The sequence below is a fragment of the Convolutriloba macropyga genome, chromosome 5 (genome assembly GCF_964194025.1).
Source record: "Convolutriloba macropyga chromosome 5, txConMacr16.3, whole genome shotgun sequence".
NCBI classification, from domain to species: domain Eukaryota; kingdom Metazoa; phylum Xenacoelomorpha; order Acoela; family Convolutidae; genus Convolutriloba; species Convolutriloba macropyga.
In genome coordinates, this window is record NC_134472.1 from 38,468,244 (window position 1) to 38,487,680 (window position 19,437).

General features: G+C 34.6%; 1 protein-coding gene across 1 annotated transcript in view; it reads right to left on the minus strand.

Annotated features, from left to right (window-relative positions):
- Positions 1-8,059: 8,059 nt before the first annotated feature.
- The window catches only part of LOC142339384 (SAP domain-containing ribonucleoprotein-like), a 162,673-nt gene continuing 151,295 nt past the window's right edge, over positions 8,060-19,437 (minus strand). The window contains exons 2-4 of the mRNA XM_075389393.1: positions 18,304-18,559; positions 8,859-9,243; positions 8,060-8,547 (exon numbers count right to left, since the gene is read on the minus strand). Coding sequence (XP_075245508.1) covers positions 8,483-8,547; positions 8,859-9,243; positions 18,304-18,549 — 696 coding nt within the window. The 5' untranslated portion in view covers positions 18,550-18,559 and the 3' untranslated portion in view covers positions 8,060-8,482. The remainder of the gene's footprint in view (positions 8,548-8,858; positions 9,244-18,303; positions 18,560-19,437) is intronic.

The following is a 19,437-nucleotide window of genomic DNA, read 5'->3' on the forward strand; positions in this document are numbered from 1 at the left end:
TGATACCACAGAGTAGGCAAAACAAAAATTGACCACAAAAGGGTTCTTTAATGGGCTTTTTTAAACTGCTAATCATTTAAAATATTATTTTCGTATTGCTTGTGTGTGTCCTGTGGATTTTCATATGGCAACTTTGCTAGAAGACAATCGTGTATCAGTGTTTTTACCCAGCTAGCAAAGTTTAGAATGAAAAGTTTTCAAAATGAAAAAGTTCATACATGTTCATCTGTGTACTCTTGTACCACCAGTTTTGCTGAACTAGCAAACTACAGCAAAATATTTGTAAAATGGACACGTTCAGACAAGTTTGGAGCGATTAATAAAAAAAACTTATCGAGATATCAATTGAGAGCTCGCTATTGATCAAAATTATTTGTTCAAATTGCATTTTTATTGAACGCATAGGTTTAGGCAAGAAAACTGTTGCAACAAAACTTTCTAAATTAATAACAAATTGGATAATTTGCTTTGCGTATGGCTGTGCTTTTACTTCTACGGATGAAAAAAAAAACATTTCAGTTACTTTTGAAGTTTTCATGGAGATTGCTACCCTATACAATCGAAAATTTATCAAAAAGCATGAAAACCTCAGTTCTATTGATTCAATCAGTATCATGAATTTGTTTCTTGACAACTTGGTGCAATTGTTAACAAGAAACCGTTTCGGAATATTGTACGATTTCATAAGTCAACAGTCGAGAAGCTCCCTGACCAATCATTACAGCCCTTTAATGAGGAGTGAAACCCAATAGAACAAAATGTTACTATAACGCAAGAAAACTTAGACCAAGCGAAGAACACTCTGAGTTGTCAAACTTTACAAGACTAGTAAGATGTGTACCTGAAATCTGCTGCACCCGTCTCGCATGCGTCTGCAACTTTCACAGTGAGCTCAGCTTCTCCACATAAAACATTGGATCCTTGCATTTTTACACGCTACAAAATATGGCCAAGGAAGCAATTTGAAAAGCAGACGTCGAGTTGTTTACAAAAACTGAGCAACTCAATATGATAGAAAGCGCACTACGTGTGCGAGTGTGTTCAGTCTATGAGATGCAAATGTTTACGGCGAAAATTAAGTTTTGGCCTGATTGTGATTCTTCACATCCCTCCGTATTTGGTACCTGTCATGCCTATGAAAAACCTTGAAGTTATGTGGGGAATAAAGTCATCAACCTGCATCATCTATCATTAGCCAGCAACACCATTGGATCCATTCAGTGTTTCAACAACCCCGCATTTGCTACACAAACTCCAAGCGCTTCAGTCTTTAAGTTTTTCCAGAAAAAAATAAGATCGCTGACATTTTTGCAAGTAGAAATCATTTTGATGTCAAAATTTTATCTGGTTCAGAATTTTGGACACCACAAGAGCAGACAACTTCAACCGATTTCAAACAACCGATTGCTTGGGCACTCCAGTAGAGTGTGAAGCGGCTAAAAAATGACCACAAGAAGGTTCTCTAATGGGCTTTTTTAAACTGCTAATCATTTAAAATATTATTTTCGTATTTCTTGCACTTTTGTGTGTGTCCTGTAGATTTTCATTTGGCAACTCTGCTAGAAGACAATCGTGTATCAGCGTTTTTACCCAGCTAGCAAAGTTTAGAATGAAAAGTCTTCTACTTGAAAAAGTTCATTCATGTTCATCTGTCGTACTCTTGTACCACCAGTTTTGCTGAACTAGCAAACTACAGCAAAATATTTGTAAAATGGACACGTTCAGACAAGTTTGGAGCGATTAATAAAAAAAACTTATCGAGTTATCAATTGAGAGCTCGCTATTGATCAAAATTATTTGTTCAAATTGCATTTTTATTGAACGCATAGGTTTAGGCAAGGAAACTGTTGCAACAAAACTTTCTAAATTATTAACAAATTGGATAATTTGCTTTGCGTATGGCTGTGCTTTTACTTCTACGGATGAAAAAAAAACATTTCAGTTACTTTTGAAGTTTTCATGGAGATTGCTACCCTATACAATCGAAAATTTATCGAAAAGCATGAAAACCTCAGTTCTATTGATTCAATCAGTACCATGAATTTGTTTCTTGACAACTTGGTGCAATTTTTAACAAGAAACCGTTTCGGAATATTGTACGATTTCATAAGTCAGCAGTCGAGAAGTTCACTGACCAATCATTACAGCCCATTAATGAGGAGTGAATTCCAATAGAACAAAATGTTACTATAACGCTAGAAAACTTAGACCAAGCGAAGAACACTCTGAGTTGTCAAACTTTACAAGACTAGTACGATGTGTACCTGAAATCTGCTGCACTCGTCTCGCCTGCGTCTGCAAATTTCACAGTGAGCTCAGCTTCTCCACATAAAACATTGGATTCTTGCATTTTTACACGCTACAAAATATGGCCGAGGAAGCAATTTGAAAAGCAGACGTCGAGTTGTTTACAAAAACTGAGCAACTCAATTTAATAGAAAGCGCACTACGTGTGCGAGTGTGTTCAGTCTATGAGATGCAAAAGTTTACGGCGAAAATTAAGTTTTGGCCTGATTGTGATTCTTCACATCCCTCCGTATTTGGCTTCTGTGTGGACATCAATAACCTCTACGGTGGTGTCATGCAGAAGGATAAACTCCCTCAGTCAAACTTTATGTTGAATAGTGATATAACACCGACTGACAACAATCCTGACGATAGTCACGTGGGTTGTTTTGTAGACGTCAGCTTCCATTATTAGGCACGACTTGTATACACCCGACAACCATATTCGGTAAAGAACACTACGTTCTACACTAAAAGCTGCTGAAAATGATAGTTTAACCGGGACTAGATGTAAGAAAAGTCCGCCATCTTGTGCTACAGTTGACAAAAAAACAATTGGTTAACAACATACAATAGCCTCAACAGTGAGAAAAAAACAAGCGGCTTTGAATATTTTTGAATAAAATTTCCATAAACTGATAAACAACGCCGTTTGTAGAAAAAAATGCGAGTTGAAACGCCACCGTTTGAAAATCGAGCTGATGAGAGATGCACATCCCTAGCTGTTGAAAGAGAGTTTGGATTTATTAAAATCAGATTGTTTGGTGAGAATATAGCTGCTCTTTCGTCCCGCCCCAAAAAGACCTTTTGGGACGCAAAAACTTTAATAGGGGCCACAATACACGGTCTAGCCAAGTATTATATGTATCAGTTTCATTATGGAACAATGCGATTCTCACTTGATTGTCGATTACTGCATGGAGATATTAACAGTTTAATATATCGATTTAATTCTGAAAACCTCTACCGAGATCTGAGGGAGATCAATTTTCACGATCAATTTGACTTCTTAAACTACGCAAAAGATCACGATTTGTACAGCAAAGCAAATAAGCGTGCTGTCTTAAATTTCAAAGACAAAATTGAGGGCGATTTCAAACAAGAGTTTATATGTCTGAAGCCAAAGCTCTCCACTGTCACTCCCTTGAATGAATGTTACAAATATCTAAATAAGAGAATAATTTAAAAAAAACTGACTCAACTAGTATGGCTTTCTTTTTCTTGAAATGTTTGCTTTTTTGTTTTGATAGAAAGCCAAAAAATGTTCGCAAAACGAATAACCAGAGAACCTGACGTATTTCTTCGCAATGCAGAATATAACATTTCGCTTGTGCCTGGTAGCACACGGCGAGCTGAAAGCACAAGGATTGTTTCCCATAAACATGTACTACAAACCGTTTTAACTAAGAAAATATTTCTCTCAACTTATGATAATACATGCCGTTTTGAAAGACGAAATGCAAACACTGCCATTTGGCCACTGAAAGAACGTCATTGGTAAAATGGGAAACACCTGACACTGATTTGCAGTAATAACTTATAGTAACGAAGAAAAAATTGATAGCAAGGATATTGGAGATTCCGATGCAAACACCAGCTTCGACGGAAAAAGTTCCTCCCCAACCCATTTCTCAATTATGAGGCTAAATCGTGTAGTGAAAGTAGGAGTGAATATGAGGAATAACCAGCCTTTAAAAAAGAGCGCAGACAATGAACATTCAACATTTACCTAACTGCATACATTGCGATTTTTGAAAACCTAATCGTGTAAATTTTGGTTTGTATTCGTGATTGTTAAAGTATTTTGAATAAATTGTTTACTTCCAGTTTTCGTCAAACTGGAACACAATTGAATTTAATACACGAACAGAACAAAGTTTCATGCATTTCTGTAAGTTTGTTTGATCCAAATAACTAAAAGTAAGTATACTTTAACCCCTTTTGAAAATCAATTTTGTTCATACACGAAAATTAGTCATAACAAATTACATCTGGAAAAAAATAAAAATTAATCCACTTCCGTCTAGGATAACCCCCATTCTCCCATGTTTAGGTATTATGGGACAAATCCCCCTCTCTTGAGACAGTATTTACTTTTTAATTATTTCTGTATTCTGCTAAACAAAAAAAATCTGAAGTAGCTAATATTACATCCGAATGGTACAAAATAAAATTGCAAGAGCAGATATTGTTTTAACATTCCTGTAAATTGGGTTTGAAATACTCATATTTAATCTTCCGTCTTTCAGCGGGATATTCAGTTTTTTCTCACCAAAAAATTACATAACAGGAGATTTCTGCTGGAAAAGCAGTTTCTAAAAAACTCTCTCTTAACTTCCAGACACTCATTTCAGTGAATAACAATTCAGCTGGTACAAAGTCAAATTTTATCAAAATAACTCCAAAATTTGAAATCCAAAATTTTTTGGATTTCAGCCAGTTTGATTCCCAATTCTATCTGCCGGTTTATTCGCTGAACTGTAAATGCTCAAAAATTTTAAAGGAGAGAGTACTAAGAATCTGAACAACCTTAACCGTGCTTCAATTGGCATTTGATGCCGTATAGTGTTTATTGATTTCAATACCACTGCCATTTTTGAGAAAATTGTATTAATAGATCTCGAAAGCTCAAACTTTAATCAGTCTCAATTCCTAAGTAGCTGCCGTTTTCTTTTGCCTTTTTTGGTCTCCGTTGAAACTTACTTCGCTAAATTCATAATTTTGTCTCGAAAAAAAATAAAATGGCTTTTTATCATTATTAAGGTTTACCTTATTTTGTTTGAGGTACGGTACACATCCGTTTTTTTTTCCAAAATGCCGATGACATTTTTTCAGCTCGACAGCATTGTTATTTTTGATATAAGATATTTTATCATCCGCAAACTGAATAATTTATTTTCACTTTATCTTCAAAGGGTAGGGGAACACCGTGATTGACCATTGTCGATTCTGACAAAAAAAGTCCTCGAGTCTCATACAGTTTTCTGTCAGCATGAAATAACTCTATACGTACTTAGTTTCCGGAAAATGCTGAGATATTGAGTTCAACTCTTCGGCAATAGAGAAAAAGCAAGTAATTTTTCAAACTATCATGATTATACCGCAAGACATCAACAAAATGCAAAACAGTATCTATGGACTAATAAAACCCTATCATTTTAAGTTCAAGCAAAAGTCTGTATAAATTGTTTAATAAGAAAACAGGTCGGATTTTAGAGACTGTCATTAAAAACCATTCAAAATAAATTGTTGAACTTATAAAATGTATAGCAATCATTAGTAACTAAAATAATAAACGGTGGATCAATTGTTCTTGAAGTACGGTTGAGTAATCTGCTTCGATTTTACTGAAGATTGCAATCACTCAAATAGCAAAGAAATCAAATCCCGCTACTGTTATTTGAATGTGATCCGCGTAATAAGATACGGCCAAATGACATTAACTGTATTAACTGTATAAAAAGATCAGACGATCAACGAAAGAAGACAGAGCAGGAAAAAAGACTGCTCAAAAATACTTCGAGAACATTTGAGAACTCAAACAGAAAAGGCGGAAATTGCAGCAAAAAAATGCGAAAAAATGAAAAAGATATCGGAAAAAAGCTGAAAAATCAAAGCCCAAAAGAAGTAATAACGACCGAAGAAAAAACAAAATTTTACATTCTTGGTCAGTTTATTCACAATTCTATTTAAAAGGCACAATAAGTATACTCAATACGCCCATTGAGAAAATGTTTTAAACCAGAATTTAAAGCCCACTGTCCAACTTTGTACCAATCCCACCTTAATGGGGGAACTATAGGCTCAACAGGGTTTTTTGATTAGACAATTTTGTTCCATCGACATATTCATCGTAAACTTTTGAGTGGTATCATTAGAAAACCCTTAAAGCGTAGAATTTAAACTAATTTCTTTTAATGTCGTCTTTTTTCGAGAATCAATAAAATTTCGAAAGACGAAATTGAAAAAATCACTTTTATATAAAACAATTTTAAACTGTGCAAAAATGACGAGAATATTGACAATCACGCCAAATCACATCAATGTTTGAAACAACTTTAAAGCTCAATTACGCTTAAGTTATTTCAAAAATTGATGTGATTTGAAGTAATTGTCACTTTTCTCGGCATTTTTGATCCATTGAAGATTTTTTTTAGATAAAAGTTGTTTCAAATTGAGTATTACGCTGTTGTAGACGTAAGACATATTTTGATTGATGAATTGTCTCATTGATTTCATATTGAGGCATAAATGAACCGCTTTAATGCCTTTAAATTGCTAACTGTTATAATGATTTTTGATTTTTCTTTCAGCGTTAGAGTAATTTCGAATTCGGGTTTTTATTTTTGTCAACATGTAAATTAGTCTCGCCAATGACAATTCACAAAAAAAAAGTTTTCTAAATGGAGCACTTAATCCTGTTGTTTTTGTCTTAACTGCTAATTTCCTAACTGTTTTGTGATTTTTTATACTGAACAATATGTGGTCCTTTGTTGTTTTCTCGGAGTCCTCTTCAAACAAGGCCCATCGATGTTTACATGGGACCCATCACAAACATACACACACATATATATTATATATATATATATATATATATATATATATATATATATATATATATATATATATATATATATATATATATATATATATATATATAATATATATATAAATATATATATTATATAAATATATATATATATATATATATATATATATATATATAATCTTTTCATTTATTAGCTGCTGATTTTAACAACTTCAAAACATCGCATTTTCGTAAAATGTTGTTAAATTGTTGAGTTTTGCCTATATTTATTGTTTTGTGGGATGATGACAGGTCTCATTTGCTTCCAATGGCGCCATATGGGAACCTATAATGTATTTTTTTAGTAAAAAGCTAAGGTTCATTATTGGTTTCAAAAATCCTATGGATTGTTTTAACTTTTTCTTTTTGCAGACTTGTTACCCAGTCCCATTTAAAAGGTCCATCTGCTTTCTAGTGAACGACGAGTAAATTTTTCAGCGTAGCTTTAACATGTTAGTTTACTACTAAGTTTTTTTAATATAGGTTTTGAGTTGTTGCAGTAATAAATCTTGCTTGTCTTGTCTCGTATTCTTATCATTGGCAGGTCCCACCTGCCCTCTAATGCGCCATTGCACTATTTAATTCACTAATTAGTTTCAGTTTGTATCAATTTTTTTTTCATCAAACGATTACATTCGAATCGTACGCGTCAATTCAGTCAAAAAGGTGGATGAGCAGGGTCGGAACATTAAGTGCAATCGTACATTACCGAGCCTCCTTGTTCTATTGTCAACTAAAGAGATTTCTCGATGTTCTCTTAACCATGCTGCTCTCTGAGGCTCTCAAACAAGTTGTTTATATAATTTAACTTATTAACCTCACTAGCCAGATTTAACCAGATGAAAGTTCGTTCATTCACTATTTGTTGGTTCGGATGATATCTCCCCATATAGGATTGGAACTAAGAGTTCAAATCCGCAGACAAAGTAGTTTCCCTTGTTCAGTACGTATATTTCCCTTCAGTTTCCGGTTAGCCAATATCTTGGACAAAAAATACTATCAACACTAGTATCATTAGATTCATGAATTTAATTTCCAACGTTGACAAAAACTAAGCAAAACACAAATTGTGCATTTTAACTAAATTTGAGATCTCATATAAGCATACCGTCGGAAAACGCTGAAGCATTATTCCAACATAGGCAATGTAACTTTCTCTGTTTCTTCGACTTGGCAGACAAAATATTTTTCGGGAAAAGTTAATTATAGTCAAGAACATAAAAACAGTAGAGACAAAACCATCGGATATTGGCACTTGACATTGCATCACAAACAAGGACTTATCACAATTAAATGCTAATTAGAGCAAATAATTTATAAACAATAGATGCGTGATGGTCGCAAAATTACAACTCTTTCAGCTTTTTAGTGTCATCATATCAAACAACGTGAGGTCAGGTAAAATTCAGAATCTCAGCAGACTAACATATTTTTAAAAAGTGAGAAAGAGTTTTCTTTTTATGTCTGACATTATAAGAACATCAAAAAAGAACAAGCTACAAACAATAATAATGACATAGGTTCTGCAATCTTCTCGAAAAGTTTTGATCTGAGATTGAGTTGTACGAGGTCGGGGTGCTAAACAAGCAGTAACAAACTGAACAACACTCAGGCAGCTGTGATCAGTCCAAATCTCTCCGCTCGCTTCTTTTTCAACTCATCTTCGGGTTTATCTGAAACGTAACAATTGTGTTCAATCGAGAAACTAGTTGGATAACAGATCGTACAAAACAGATCATTAATCCATTGTTTCTGGTGATCTTAACGCGTCGGTTCAAAAATACAATTGTAAAACCGTTTTGAAAAATTTAAGCTTCGTGAAAACGAAAAAATTATCCCCCCAGCGATATTTTGACCTCCAGTTACAAAAAAAACTTGCTTTTACAAAGATAATGTAAGAACATAATGAAAGCTAAAATTGCATTACATTAATTGTGTGAAGGAAAAAGAAATTACCACGGCCTAATAAAATTTTGGTTCTGACCTAATTGCTCTTTGAACCTTTCGGCTCTGGCTTCTTTTGCAGCTGCTTCGGCCGATGGGTCACTATTCGGGACTCCGAAACGCTTTGCCCGCTCAGATTTCTTCTCGCTGTCTTCAATTTTTGCTAACTTTGAGTTAGTTACTTGACCAAACCTATCGGCTCTCCTTTTGAGCGTATCCGAATCAACATTTACGTCGGTTGATTTGATTCCAGCAGCCGAACCTGAAGTAGAACTCGACAATACAACTCCAAACCTCTCGGCTCTGGCTGCTTTCTTCAACTCATCGCTTTGGACTCCAAATTTCTCGGCTCGGCGCTTCAGTTTTTCAGCTTCAGTCATTTCGGAGAGAGGTTTGACAACTGCGGGTGTCTCTTTTGGCTCCTCCTGAATTTCAAGAAAACTTCCAATAAACATCACACTTGTGAACAAAAAAGGGACTGCTGAAAAAAAATTGAAGACAACGGTTTATTAATCACGCATGAGTGAATCGATAACACACAACAAACACAAACTAATGTTCTCTATTTTTCACGTTTATTAACATGCTGCGTGACCAACATTCACGTATAAAGCAATTCACACTTAAAATCTAATCTGCGTTAATTACATCGTGATTTGAACGGATAGTTACAGATGAGTAAGACTAACAATTACAGTTCGCAAAACAAATTAGCTTAAATTTTGAAAAACAGAAAATAATCGCGTTTTACAGTTCAATTCGCACTTCTAAGCAACTCCTCAAAACAAAAATTATAAACAAAATACTTTGCACTCGACGCAGATTTGGCACATCTAGTGATATTCTACGTGAAGTATAGATCAATCCGTCAATCACTGCGCATAAATTACCCGAATAAATGCAGAAAGTCTTGACAGAGGAACATTTCCAATTCTCCGGCAGCTTTATTACTTGTAGGGAAGAAATCCCTACTCTTCTCGAATTGATTTTACAAAAATTGACGATTTATCTGCAGTCCTCAATCCTGTAGCTACCGTATTTAATTCTGTCGGGACTATATTCGGCAAAGTAACTGTTTCCTTTCAACGCATGAACAATTTTTATTTTCATAAGGTTGTGTGAGAATTAAATTAGGGTTGAAAGTAGATAGTGAATTTTCCAGTTACAATTTAAATACCCTTATAAAAACAGTCAACTTAAAAATTTAATTTAAATTGTCACACTGTACCAGTAGAGGGAAACAAAACAACACCTTTTTATGGCGCTACAAAGGGAAACCCCCAAAAATATTATCTAAAAACTAGCAGCCATGTACTAATAAAAAAAATGGTACTTTTGACTTTCCTGGGCATAGAAAAATTTGGTTTCAGCAAAAAAAGAGCATGTCTGCTTCATTATCAACCAATATTTTGTGCGATCAAATTTCCCTGAAGAGCTAAAAAAAGTTGACGTAACTCCCACCAGCGAGAAACGTACCTTTTTTTCGTCGAGAAACGTAGTCAATGGTTTTAAGCTTTGTCAGCATAGAATTAACTTTGACAATAGCAGTTTCAAACAACGAGACAAGCATTTCCATCGTCTCATTGTTCCGACCCCTCTTGAGGGGGGGGGGGGGGGGGGGGTTTTGGGGAGGAACTATGTACTCAAATGGTTTTTTTGTTCAGACAATCTTCGCCGATCGATATTATAATCGTAGAGAGTTGAGACTGGTACCATTAGAAAGCTCGTCCGGCGTAGAATATGGAATTAACGAGGTTTAAACTTCTGAGAAAAGTAGAGTGAATTCCGTTTTATTCACATTTTCCGGAATTTTTGCCTGAATTTTCGTCAATTTTGCAGAAATTTGTTGAAGTATGTAAGAATAGTGTTGTTGATTTTGTTTTCAAAGACTAAAACGTATTGTTAATTATTTTGATTTAATTTTTTGTCAAAAATTTGGGCTAAATATTTCAAAATTCAGCCTTTTTTTAATCAAAAACAGCACGTAATAAGCTTCTTTAGTCCACTTTGATTAAATTTGCCGGTAGTACACCCCCTAACAACACTAAAACAATCATTGTAGACTCAAATGGGGGCTATTCCGACTTCAACTTCTGTTGAGAGTGCTCTGTAATTAGAATTTTCCGTTTTTTGCTAACTATACTCGTTGATTATCAAACACGCAGAATTTATTTTTGAGTTTTTAAATAAGAAATTATCTATATCTATAACACTCATAAAGCTAGGTGTTCAATGGACAATAAGCAATAGCAGGTCTAGTTTTGGAACAATCTCGGATTGTTACAATCCAAAAAGAATTCGGATTGTAATCAGTCCGTCTTTTTTTATTTTTAAAAATATTGGTTTTTTTTATACTAATTAAAGAACAAAACATATCAAATCAAAGCACAGGAGTGATAGGTCCTGTTGGCTTCCTCGGCAACTCAAAGTCAATGCATTTAACTTTTTTGTTGAAAACTTAAGGTTGTTTTGACTTTGATTTTTAAATAAATAATAGCTTAATTTGATTTTTAAATAATAGCTTAATGAAATTTTCCTCCATTTTTTCCTAATTTGATCAACTTGTAGCTTAGCGTCACTAAAGAGAATGCTTCTCCTTTCTTAATCGCTATTGCGGTTTTAAGCCTTAAGTTAATGTTTTCTGGCTTTGATACCACTAGATTTCAGATTTTTTTATTTTTAGATAGTTGCCAGTTTTTCACGTTTTATAGTTTTGTCACATTATCATAGTGTTTCCAGTTCTCATGTTACAAAATTCGCGTTCAAAATAAGACACAATTGAACATATCAAAATCCTGAAAGATATAGATTACAGCTTTAACGGCTTCGGCACTTCTTTCTTGAAGAGTTTAATTGAATTTTTTAATTTTGTCCATTTATTATTATTATTATTATTATTATTATTATTATTATTATTATAGGTTTACGCACCATTTACAAACTCGAAAGTGCTTTCGAAATCAAATACTTAATAACGAAGTTTTCAGTTTTTTGCGATAATCAAATTCAAGGGTTATTAGTTTCATCTAAAAAGGCAACTTATTCCATTCGAAAGGACCAGCAAAACTGAATGATCTTCGCCCAAATGCAGTTGTGACATTAGGAACCTTCAAATCGTACGCATATTGGCATCTAGTCACCTTATCGTTTCGGAAAACTAATGCGCCAAGATACATCGGAATTTTCCAGGGATGGTGATTTAAACGGTGACCAAAAAGTAGAATTTTGTAGAGGATACGTTGTTTCACGGGTGGCCAATGAAGCTCTTTGATATAGTTTGCTGTTGGTGAACCAGGTGATAGCCTAAAAATGAGACGGCATGCTGATTTCATTATACGCTGTAATTTCTGTATAATATACACAGGTAGTCCATAGTACAGTGAGTTGCAGTAATCTAGTCGCGAGAGAATCATTACCCGAACTAACTCGATCAACGACTTTCTGTCGACTGTATCTCTGGTGGAATAAATTTTTCACAGGAAAAATAACATCTAAGGCTCAAGGAACTAACTTGTTTTGTATATGAAAGTCTGGAATCTAAGTTGAAGCCCAAAGTAACATTGTTAGAAAAATTGGCATCTGTTGGAAGTTCAATATCGCTATTTAAACCATTCTTTCTACTAATAAATAAGTATTCAGTCTCATTAGAGTTTAATCGCAGCTTAGCACCACTGAACCACTTTTGCAGAGTCGTAAGCATCAAATCAAAAACCCCCTGATTTATCGAAGCATGGTAAAAAAAATATAAGTGCCATCGGCATAAAAATGATAATTGACATCAAGACAGAACTTCCAGAGGAACAAGATAGCATGCAAAAAGAATGGGACCCAGAACAGATCGTTGAGGAACAACCGTTTTTATAGTTCTTGGCATCGAATAATCACCATCAATCAGCACTTTTTGAGATCTACTACTCAGATAACTATTTAAAAAGCTAAGCACTTTATCTTTGAAACCCAAACTTGTTTCAAGAATTGAAAGACGTAATTCATGGTCGAGAGTGTCAAAGGCAGCTGATAGATCAAGTCCAATATAAAAAGTGCTTTTTGTCCTATCAAAATTGAGGAGCAAATCATTTGTCACCTTAACCAGCGCTGTTTCTAGAAAAAAACTTCCTGTAGGCACTTTAGTATTTGCTAAAGAGACTATTCTTTTCGAGGTGTTCGTGCATTTGCATGAAAGCCGCCCGCTCTAATAGTTTTGAAATGTAATTTAGGTTTGAGATAGGTCGATAATTTGAAAAACGTTCATTGTCAGACTTTGCTTTCTTCAAGTGGAGCTTAACAATGGCCATTTTAAAGGACTGGGGGAAAAATCCCGCCTTCAGCGAACGATAAAGAAGTTTCAGGAGGTCGAGGAAAGAATAATCTGGAAACGACTTTACAAGATGTGTCGGAATGATGTCCAGTGGACATGTACAGTTTGACGACGCCGAAATCAAATCTCTAAACTGACTTATCGACAACTCTGTGAACAAATTCATTGAGTTAACTTCAGTTTTCAGAATTTCAGGACCTATCGCAGTGGAAATCAATGCAATAATACTTTCCGCTTGCAGGCTGTTTTTTGTTTTCATATTTCGGGAGCTGTTCTACATCTCAACCCAGAAGCAATTTTAAGGTGTCAAACTTTTTACGGCTACAAATTTCCATCAACGCATTCTCGATGTATAATCTACGCTTCACAAAGAATTTATTAAAATACATATGGGTAACATTTTCATATTCAGATTTCAGTACAATGCTTTCGACTTTCTGTATTTACGCTCTGCTTTTCTCTTCGTTCGTTTCAATCTCAAAAGCTCGTTGTCAAAGAATGGGCATTGATGTTTAGTAAGTTTTTATTTTGAGTGGTAGAAAGGAATCCAAAATACTTTCCTCAAACCTCAGGTACATATCCTATGCTTCATCAATACTTGATGCAACATCAAACTTTAAGCACGACTTCAATAACTTAATAAAACCTTCAGAGTCAAACTTCTTCCAATTTCTATACATCAAACGTTGTTGAGATTTGCGTTGTCTTTAACTGTTGTTTTTAATTGTCTTTTAGTCATAGAAAATTCCCTGTATAATGACAGGTTTCGTTGGCTTTTCAAAGAAGAATAGATGACCCGATATTCTGATAGTAGTAGATAGCTCATGGCTTTCATGACTTTGAAAACAATTATTTTCCAAAAACTTTTAAATTTCGCAACTTTTGTTCTACTTATTGTTTGTCTTACCTAGTCTCGTTAATTACAGGTCAAATATGACATTATTGTTGTCATGGTGGCTAAGGAAGGTCTCAAAAGGGATTGGTGTCACAAAATCTAATATTTTGAAAGAATTCATTATGACATTACTGGCTTCGACACAAAAAAAGTAAATTAATTTCATTTTTGTCATAATTGACGTTCTTTTTTGCAGACGCACATATTCGGGATAATTGCAGGAATATAGAAGCATTGTTAATCGTAAACCTTTGAGATAATTTACTTGATTACTAATGGTTTTCAATACTTTGAAGTTAATTATTTAAAAAAAATAAGCTAAATTTTTGACTTTACTGTTTTTGTTCTTCTTCTCTAATTGTTTCCAATTGTTTTTATGGAATGGTCCCATATCTTTTCTTGTAATTTATAAGTTATTTTGTTTAGTTTCAGTTTTATCTGACAGTATGTTGACTTTGTGATTAAGTTTTGTTTTTTTTTTAAAACGGACAAAGTTTTTGATGTAATTAATGTTTGTTGTTGTTTGATTTTGATGTTCGTCTTCACTCGCTTTCTTAATATTGGCATATCTCATCAATCTAATGCATAATTTTTATTCCACTGAGTTATTTGCTTTGGAGGCTATCTTTTTGTTCATACATTACTTTTTCTGAAAAATACTTGGGTTTTTTGGGATTCCTAAAAATAATTTTTGGGTTCTTCTATCTGTTCCTCGTTTGGTAGACAATTAAGCCAAAATTGTGGACGAGCGGGGTCGGAACCTTATGTGCGATCGCACATTACTGAGCCTCCTTGTTATCTCTAAACTTTTGGCAAAGATCCCAAAGAAACATTTTGTTGGGAGTATTCTTGCTAGATTGTCATCACTTCCTTATGAGAGGTCAACGATAAGGAATTCATGAATGAATTAGTTCTAGTCAATCTTTGTGGCCAATGTTCCTTGTATTCAATTTTTGCAGATTCGATTTGGCGAATCTTAGAACTCTTAACACTGCAAAATGAGCTTCTGGAAAGACACTTTTGATGGTCCGTTCCACTGTAAATAAGTCTATGTTAAATAACCTCTCATCTTCTGTTTGAGTTTCGTAAAGGACATTAAATCATTGTGTCAGACTTTCTAAAATTCTGCGAAAGCTGTGAAGGGTGATAGCCAAAAACAATAAGGTCATGAATTTTGTCATCAAAATGACCAGAATGACTCCTCATTAAATAGAAAAGAAAGCGGCTCGATAAGTTCATCACAACAATTATTGCATTAAAAAACCAGCCACGGACCTTAAATTTAACTGATAATTTTTAAAAGCAAAAGCAATAATACGCGATGAAGAAACGAAAAGAAGAAACGAAAGCTTGAGAGAAACAAAACATCAAGGATACTTTAAAAAATGATGCGAAGAGAAGTAATTGGAGAATCAAGCCACGAAAAACGAAACACCAGTGATGCCACAGAAACAGTCTCAACAGCCACAGTACCCAAAAGTGCGGGTATTTTAGTGCTGATAACAACCGAATAACTTCGAACGAATTGCTCTCAAACGACCGTCGAAGGGTTGGTTTCGTGGGAGGGGGTCTTTGCCTGCACGGGGCCCTTATAGCTCTAAGAACCGCCCTTCACACCATTAGTATAAGTCTCCAAAACAGTTTGAGCTGAAACAGAGCTGAAAGGCCCTAAGAGCACTTAATGCCCGCTAGGCGCTACCTGTTTATCCCGTTTTTGAGGACAAAAGGTCAAATGAGTCAGCCGAAAAATTGCTCAAGCGACAAATCGCATAGTGAAAATAATAAAATATAGTAGAAAGATAGCAAAATCCATAAAAGACAAAAAGGAATAATATAATTGCTACAAACTTCGTTTGAGAGCAATTAATAAGCAACAAGCATAATAACTACACGGCTCTAGAAAATCAGTGGTGCAAAGACAGTCGTTTTAGCAAACAACTGTCTCCTGTCTTCTCATACTTCGCATTGATCGTTAATCAAAATGCCAAAAAAAAATTAAAAACAATTCCAAACGTTAACAAAATCTTGCTAAGATTCGTATTATTAATATCTTCAGAATCAGTCAATTGTCTCGAGAGACTATCCAGTATCCCTATTCCAAGCCTCAAATAGTTTCACTGGCTCATGAAGATCGATAAATTTGGAACGTGATATTAAACTTCAGAAAACAAAAATATTGAAAATTTTATCAAAATATTTTTAAAATTTGTTTATCGAAAAATTGAAAACCATTCCACTGCCCTACAACCATGCAGTAACATACTATCAAACTCTAAAGTTGACCATTTTAAGAGCTACTTGTAAAACTCAAAAATTCACTAATAATTTTTTAAAAACGGGTGAGTATAAGTCAAGGGAAGCGATAGTTGTAATTTGAACAGATTTTAGACAAAAAAAAGCTTTTTCAAAAACCAGTGAAAACAGTTAATAATCAGACATATCAGATAATAAAGTTAACAACAAAAACTCGCAAGCAAAACTCAAAAATTCTAATATTTCTCTTAAACAATTTATGTCAAAGTCATAGAAGGCATCAGCTTTGAAAAGAAGCAATTTCATCGAAAAAATAACCCCGATTAGCAACCTATGAGGCCTGTTATTAATGAGAATAAACAATGAGACAACAAAAATTACAAAAGTACAACAGAAACTCAAAAATTAATTCATAATTTTTGAGAAAATGTAGTGTCGAAGTCATGAAAACAAATAAGCTATTAATTCGGACCATTAATTAGGTTATTTTGTGCCTTATTATCAACCAAAAAGATCTGTCATTGAGAGAGTTTAGACTTCTGTGGGTCTTTCCACATGGGTTTGCACTCTTCATATAACGACTGAGCTGAGCTTCTGCACCGGGTTACAATGTCCACAGCTGCAGTTGAAAGCCCAGGAACATAAGTTGACTTCCGAATAACTTTTGAAGTAGTTCCAGTATATTTTTGTTAAATATTTCTTATCAATTTGATCGAGATCGACGTTCCCTACTTTTCGTATTATATTTAGTAAATAACTGGTTCTTTTCCAGAAGTTTTCATCAGCCTTCCTTGTTCTTGTTTTATTAATTGTTATTAGCTCGTTTTGACGTGTGCTTAACAACCCTTCATTATTGTTTGTTTTAATGGGTATTTTTATATTGTAAGATCCTTTAAGCAGTGAGATGAGCAATAATAGATCATGCAATTCAAAGTAATATGACAATGGCAGCAACTTCAGTGTGGTCAGTCTTTGCTGGTAACTAATTTTTCCCAGTTACTGATTATCCACGACGTTGCTTTTCTTTGAATGCGCTCGATGTCTTTGCTTTCGGTCTTATTCGCGAACCATGCTTGTGAGGCATAACTTATGACTGGTATAACGTAGCCGACATATGCATTGAGTTTTGTTGTTTGCGATGCAAGGTTTGATATGTTTCGTTTTAGGAAATAAAACGCTTTCCAGGCTTTGCTACAACGTTTCTTTATATTCGCTTTCCATGATAACTTAGTAGCCATAATTATACCTAGATCTTTTTGCTCGCTTTTATTTGAGAGAGTTTTAGAGTTAAGTATAAAGGAGTGCCAGTTTTTTTCGTTTACTTTAATCGGCAGGATGTGACATTTGCTTTCATTGAGTTGCATTTTGTTGTTATGGCACCATTTTTCGATTTTTTCCAGGTCACTTTGTATATTTGCTGGATTTGTTGATACAAGCTTGAAATCATCTGCGTATCCAAACGCAGAGCATTTTGATGTTTGTTGTGGAAGATCGTTTATATATATTATGAAAAGTAGGGGACCTAGGAGAGATCCTTGGGGGATACTAGGTGATAAGACAACAGAAGAAATTTTTTGAAAGAAGGCAAAATCAAATATTCTTCAATGTTTTGGACAAAAAAGTGTTCAGGTCATAAAAAGTTTCAGCTGACCCTTTATGAATTCTCCCTTTATGAAGTGTTCAGCAATTTCAAAACAGAAGTCAAATTGACGCAAGTGAAAAAAAAATTCCCTCTCAAAAACAAAAATTTGTTCTAACACCAATTTCTGACTCCACTTTTAAGATAGTTTGAAAATCACGCCTTGAACCTACTCTAACTTTCGCGCCCTCTAGTACTTCAGCGTGACTAATCACCACTCAAATTTGACTTCTCACTGACATGAAAAAGCCAAAAGCGTGGACAGATCTTAAAAGACAGCACGCCAATACAATCCAAACCCTTTGGATTGTGAAGAGACAGAGCACCAATACCATCCAATTCTTGAATTGTAAAAATAACTCCTGTGAGCAGCAACTAACGTTTTCTTTTGTAGCTTCAGTTTTCGCCTGAGGCGCTGCCACTACTGGTGCTTCTTTTACAGGCGATTTCTCCACAACCTTCTTCTCTGGCTCTGGCTCAGCAGCTTTAGTTTCCGCATTGAGAAATTCGGTGAGACGATTGATCAGATCTTGCTTTTTACCAACGACATTGAGCTTTCGCTCCAGAAGAGCTTTTTTGAGCTCTGGGACAGTCATGCTTTTCAATTCACTGACGACGAGGGCCATTTTGATGTCTGAAAATAAGGTAGGGAAATACTTTAATACGGCCTTAATATCTTTCCAGAAGGCTTATAGAACTCATTAACCTAAACCTAATACTAGTAGTAAAAGACTTCCATTTATCAAAACTAATGGAACTTCAACATAAATAAATTAAGAAATGTCACGAGATACCAAGATACGCATATAGAAAATCGACATTTTATTTAACTCGTACGACACAGCTAAAATTACTGCTGTGAACAGTAACAAACGTTTTCTTTAAAAACAACATTCCCCAACAAAGGTGAATATTGGCCGCATGGTCTGGTTTATTCTACGCTCGACGTCCACAAAGCTTTCAATTTTGTTTTCAAATCTACCTCAAACTTGGAAATCAAAAAATAACAAAGAATAATTGCTTCCCGTTTCACCATATATAGAGATGCACAATGTGCGTTATCTGAATGATTTGATGAGGAACCATTTCCCTAGAAAAGAAAATATACGAACAGACAAGCGAACAAGGGTTATTAGTCCCAGTCATCAAGTTTTAAAATATTGTCCACTTATTTCTACAGAGATGGCAATCACAGAACAGTTGTCATGTGCAGACATTCTTTTCAGAGTAATTTTTGTTAATGAACCGCCACATGATCGCTATTATTCTACCTTTCAGTTCGGCTTCGTTCTCATATTCAGCGTATTTGTCGATTCTACTCACAAGTCGATAATTTTTGAAGGCAAACTCTCCTCCGTGCACGTAGGTTTTTTATCGAGCCTAAAGATGTCATTTTTCCTTCTTTTTCTTGCAGTTTCCGGTAGCTCAATTCAGTTCGAACCTTCGTTTATCATCTTTGACAGAAGCAAGGGATTGCTTAGTTGCAAAATATCGGCAGTGGAGGGACATTTAGT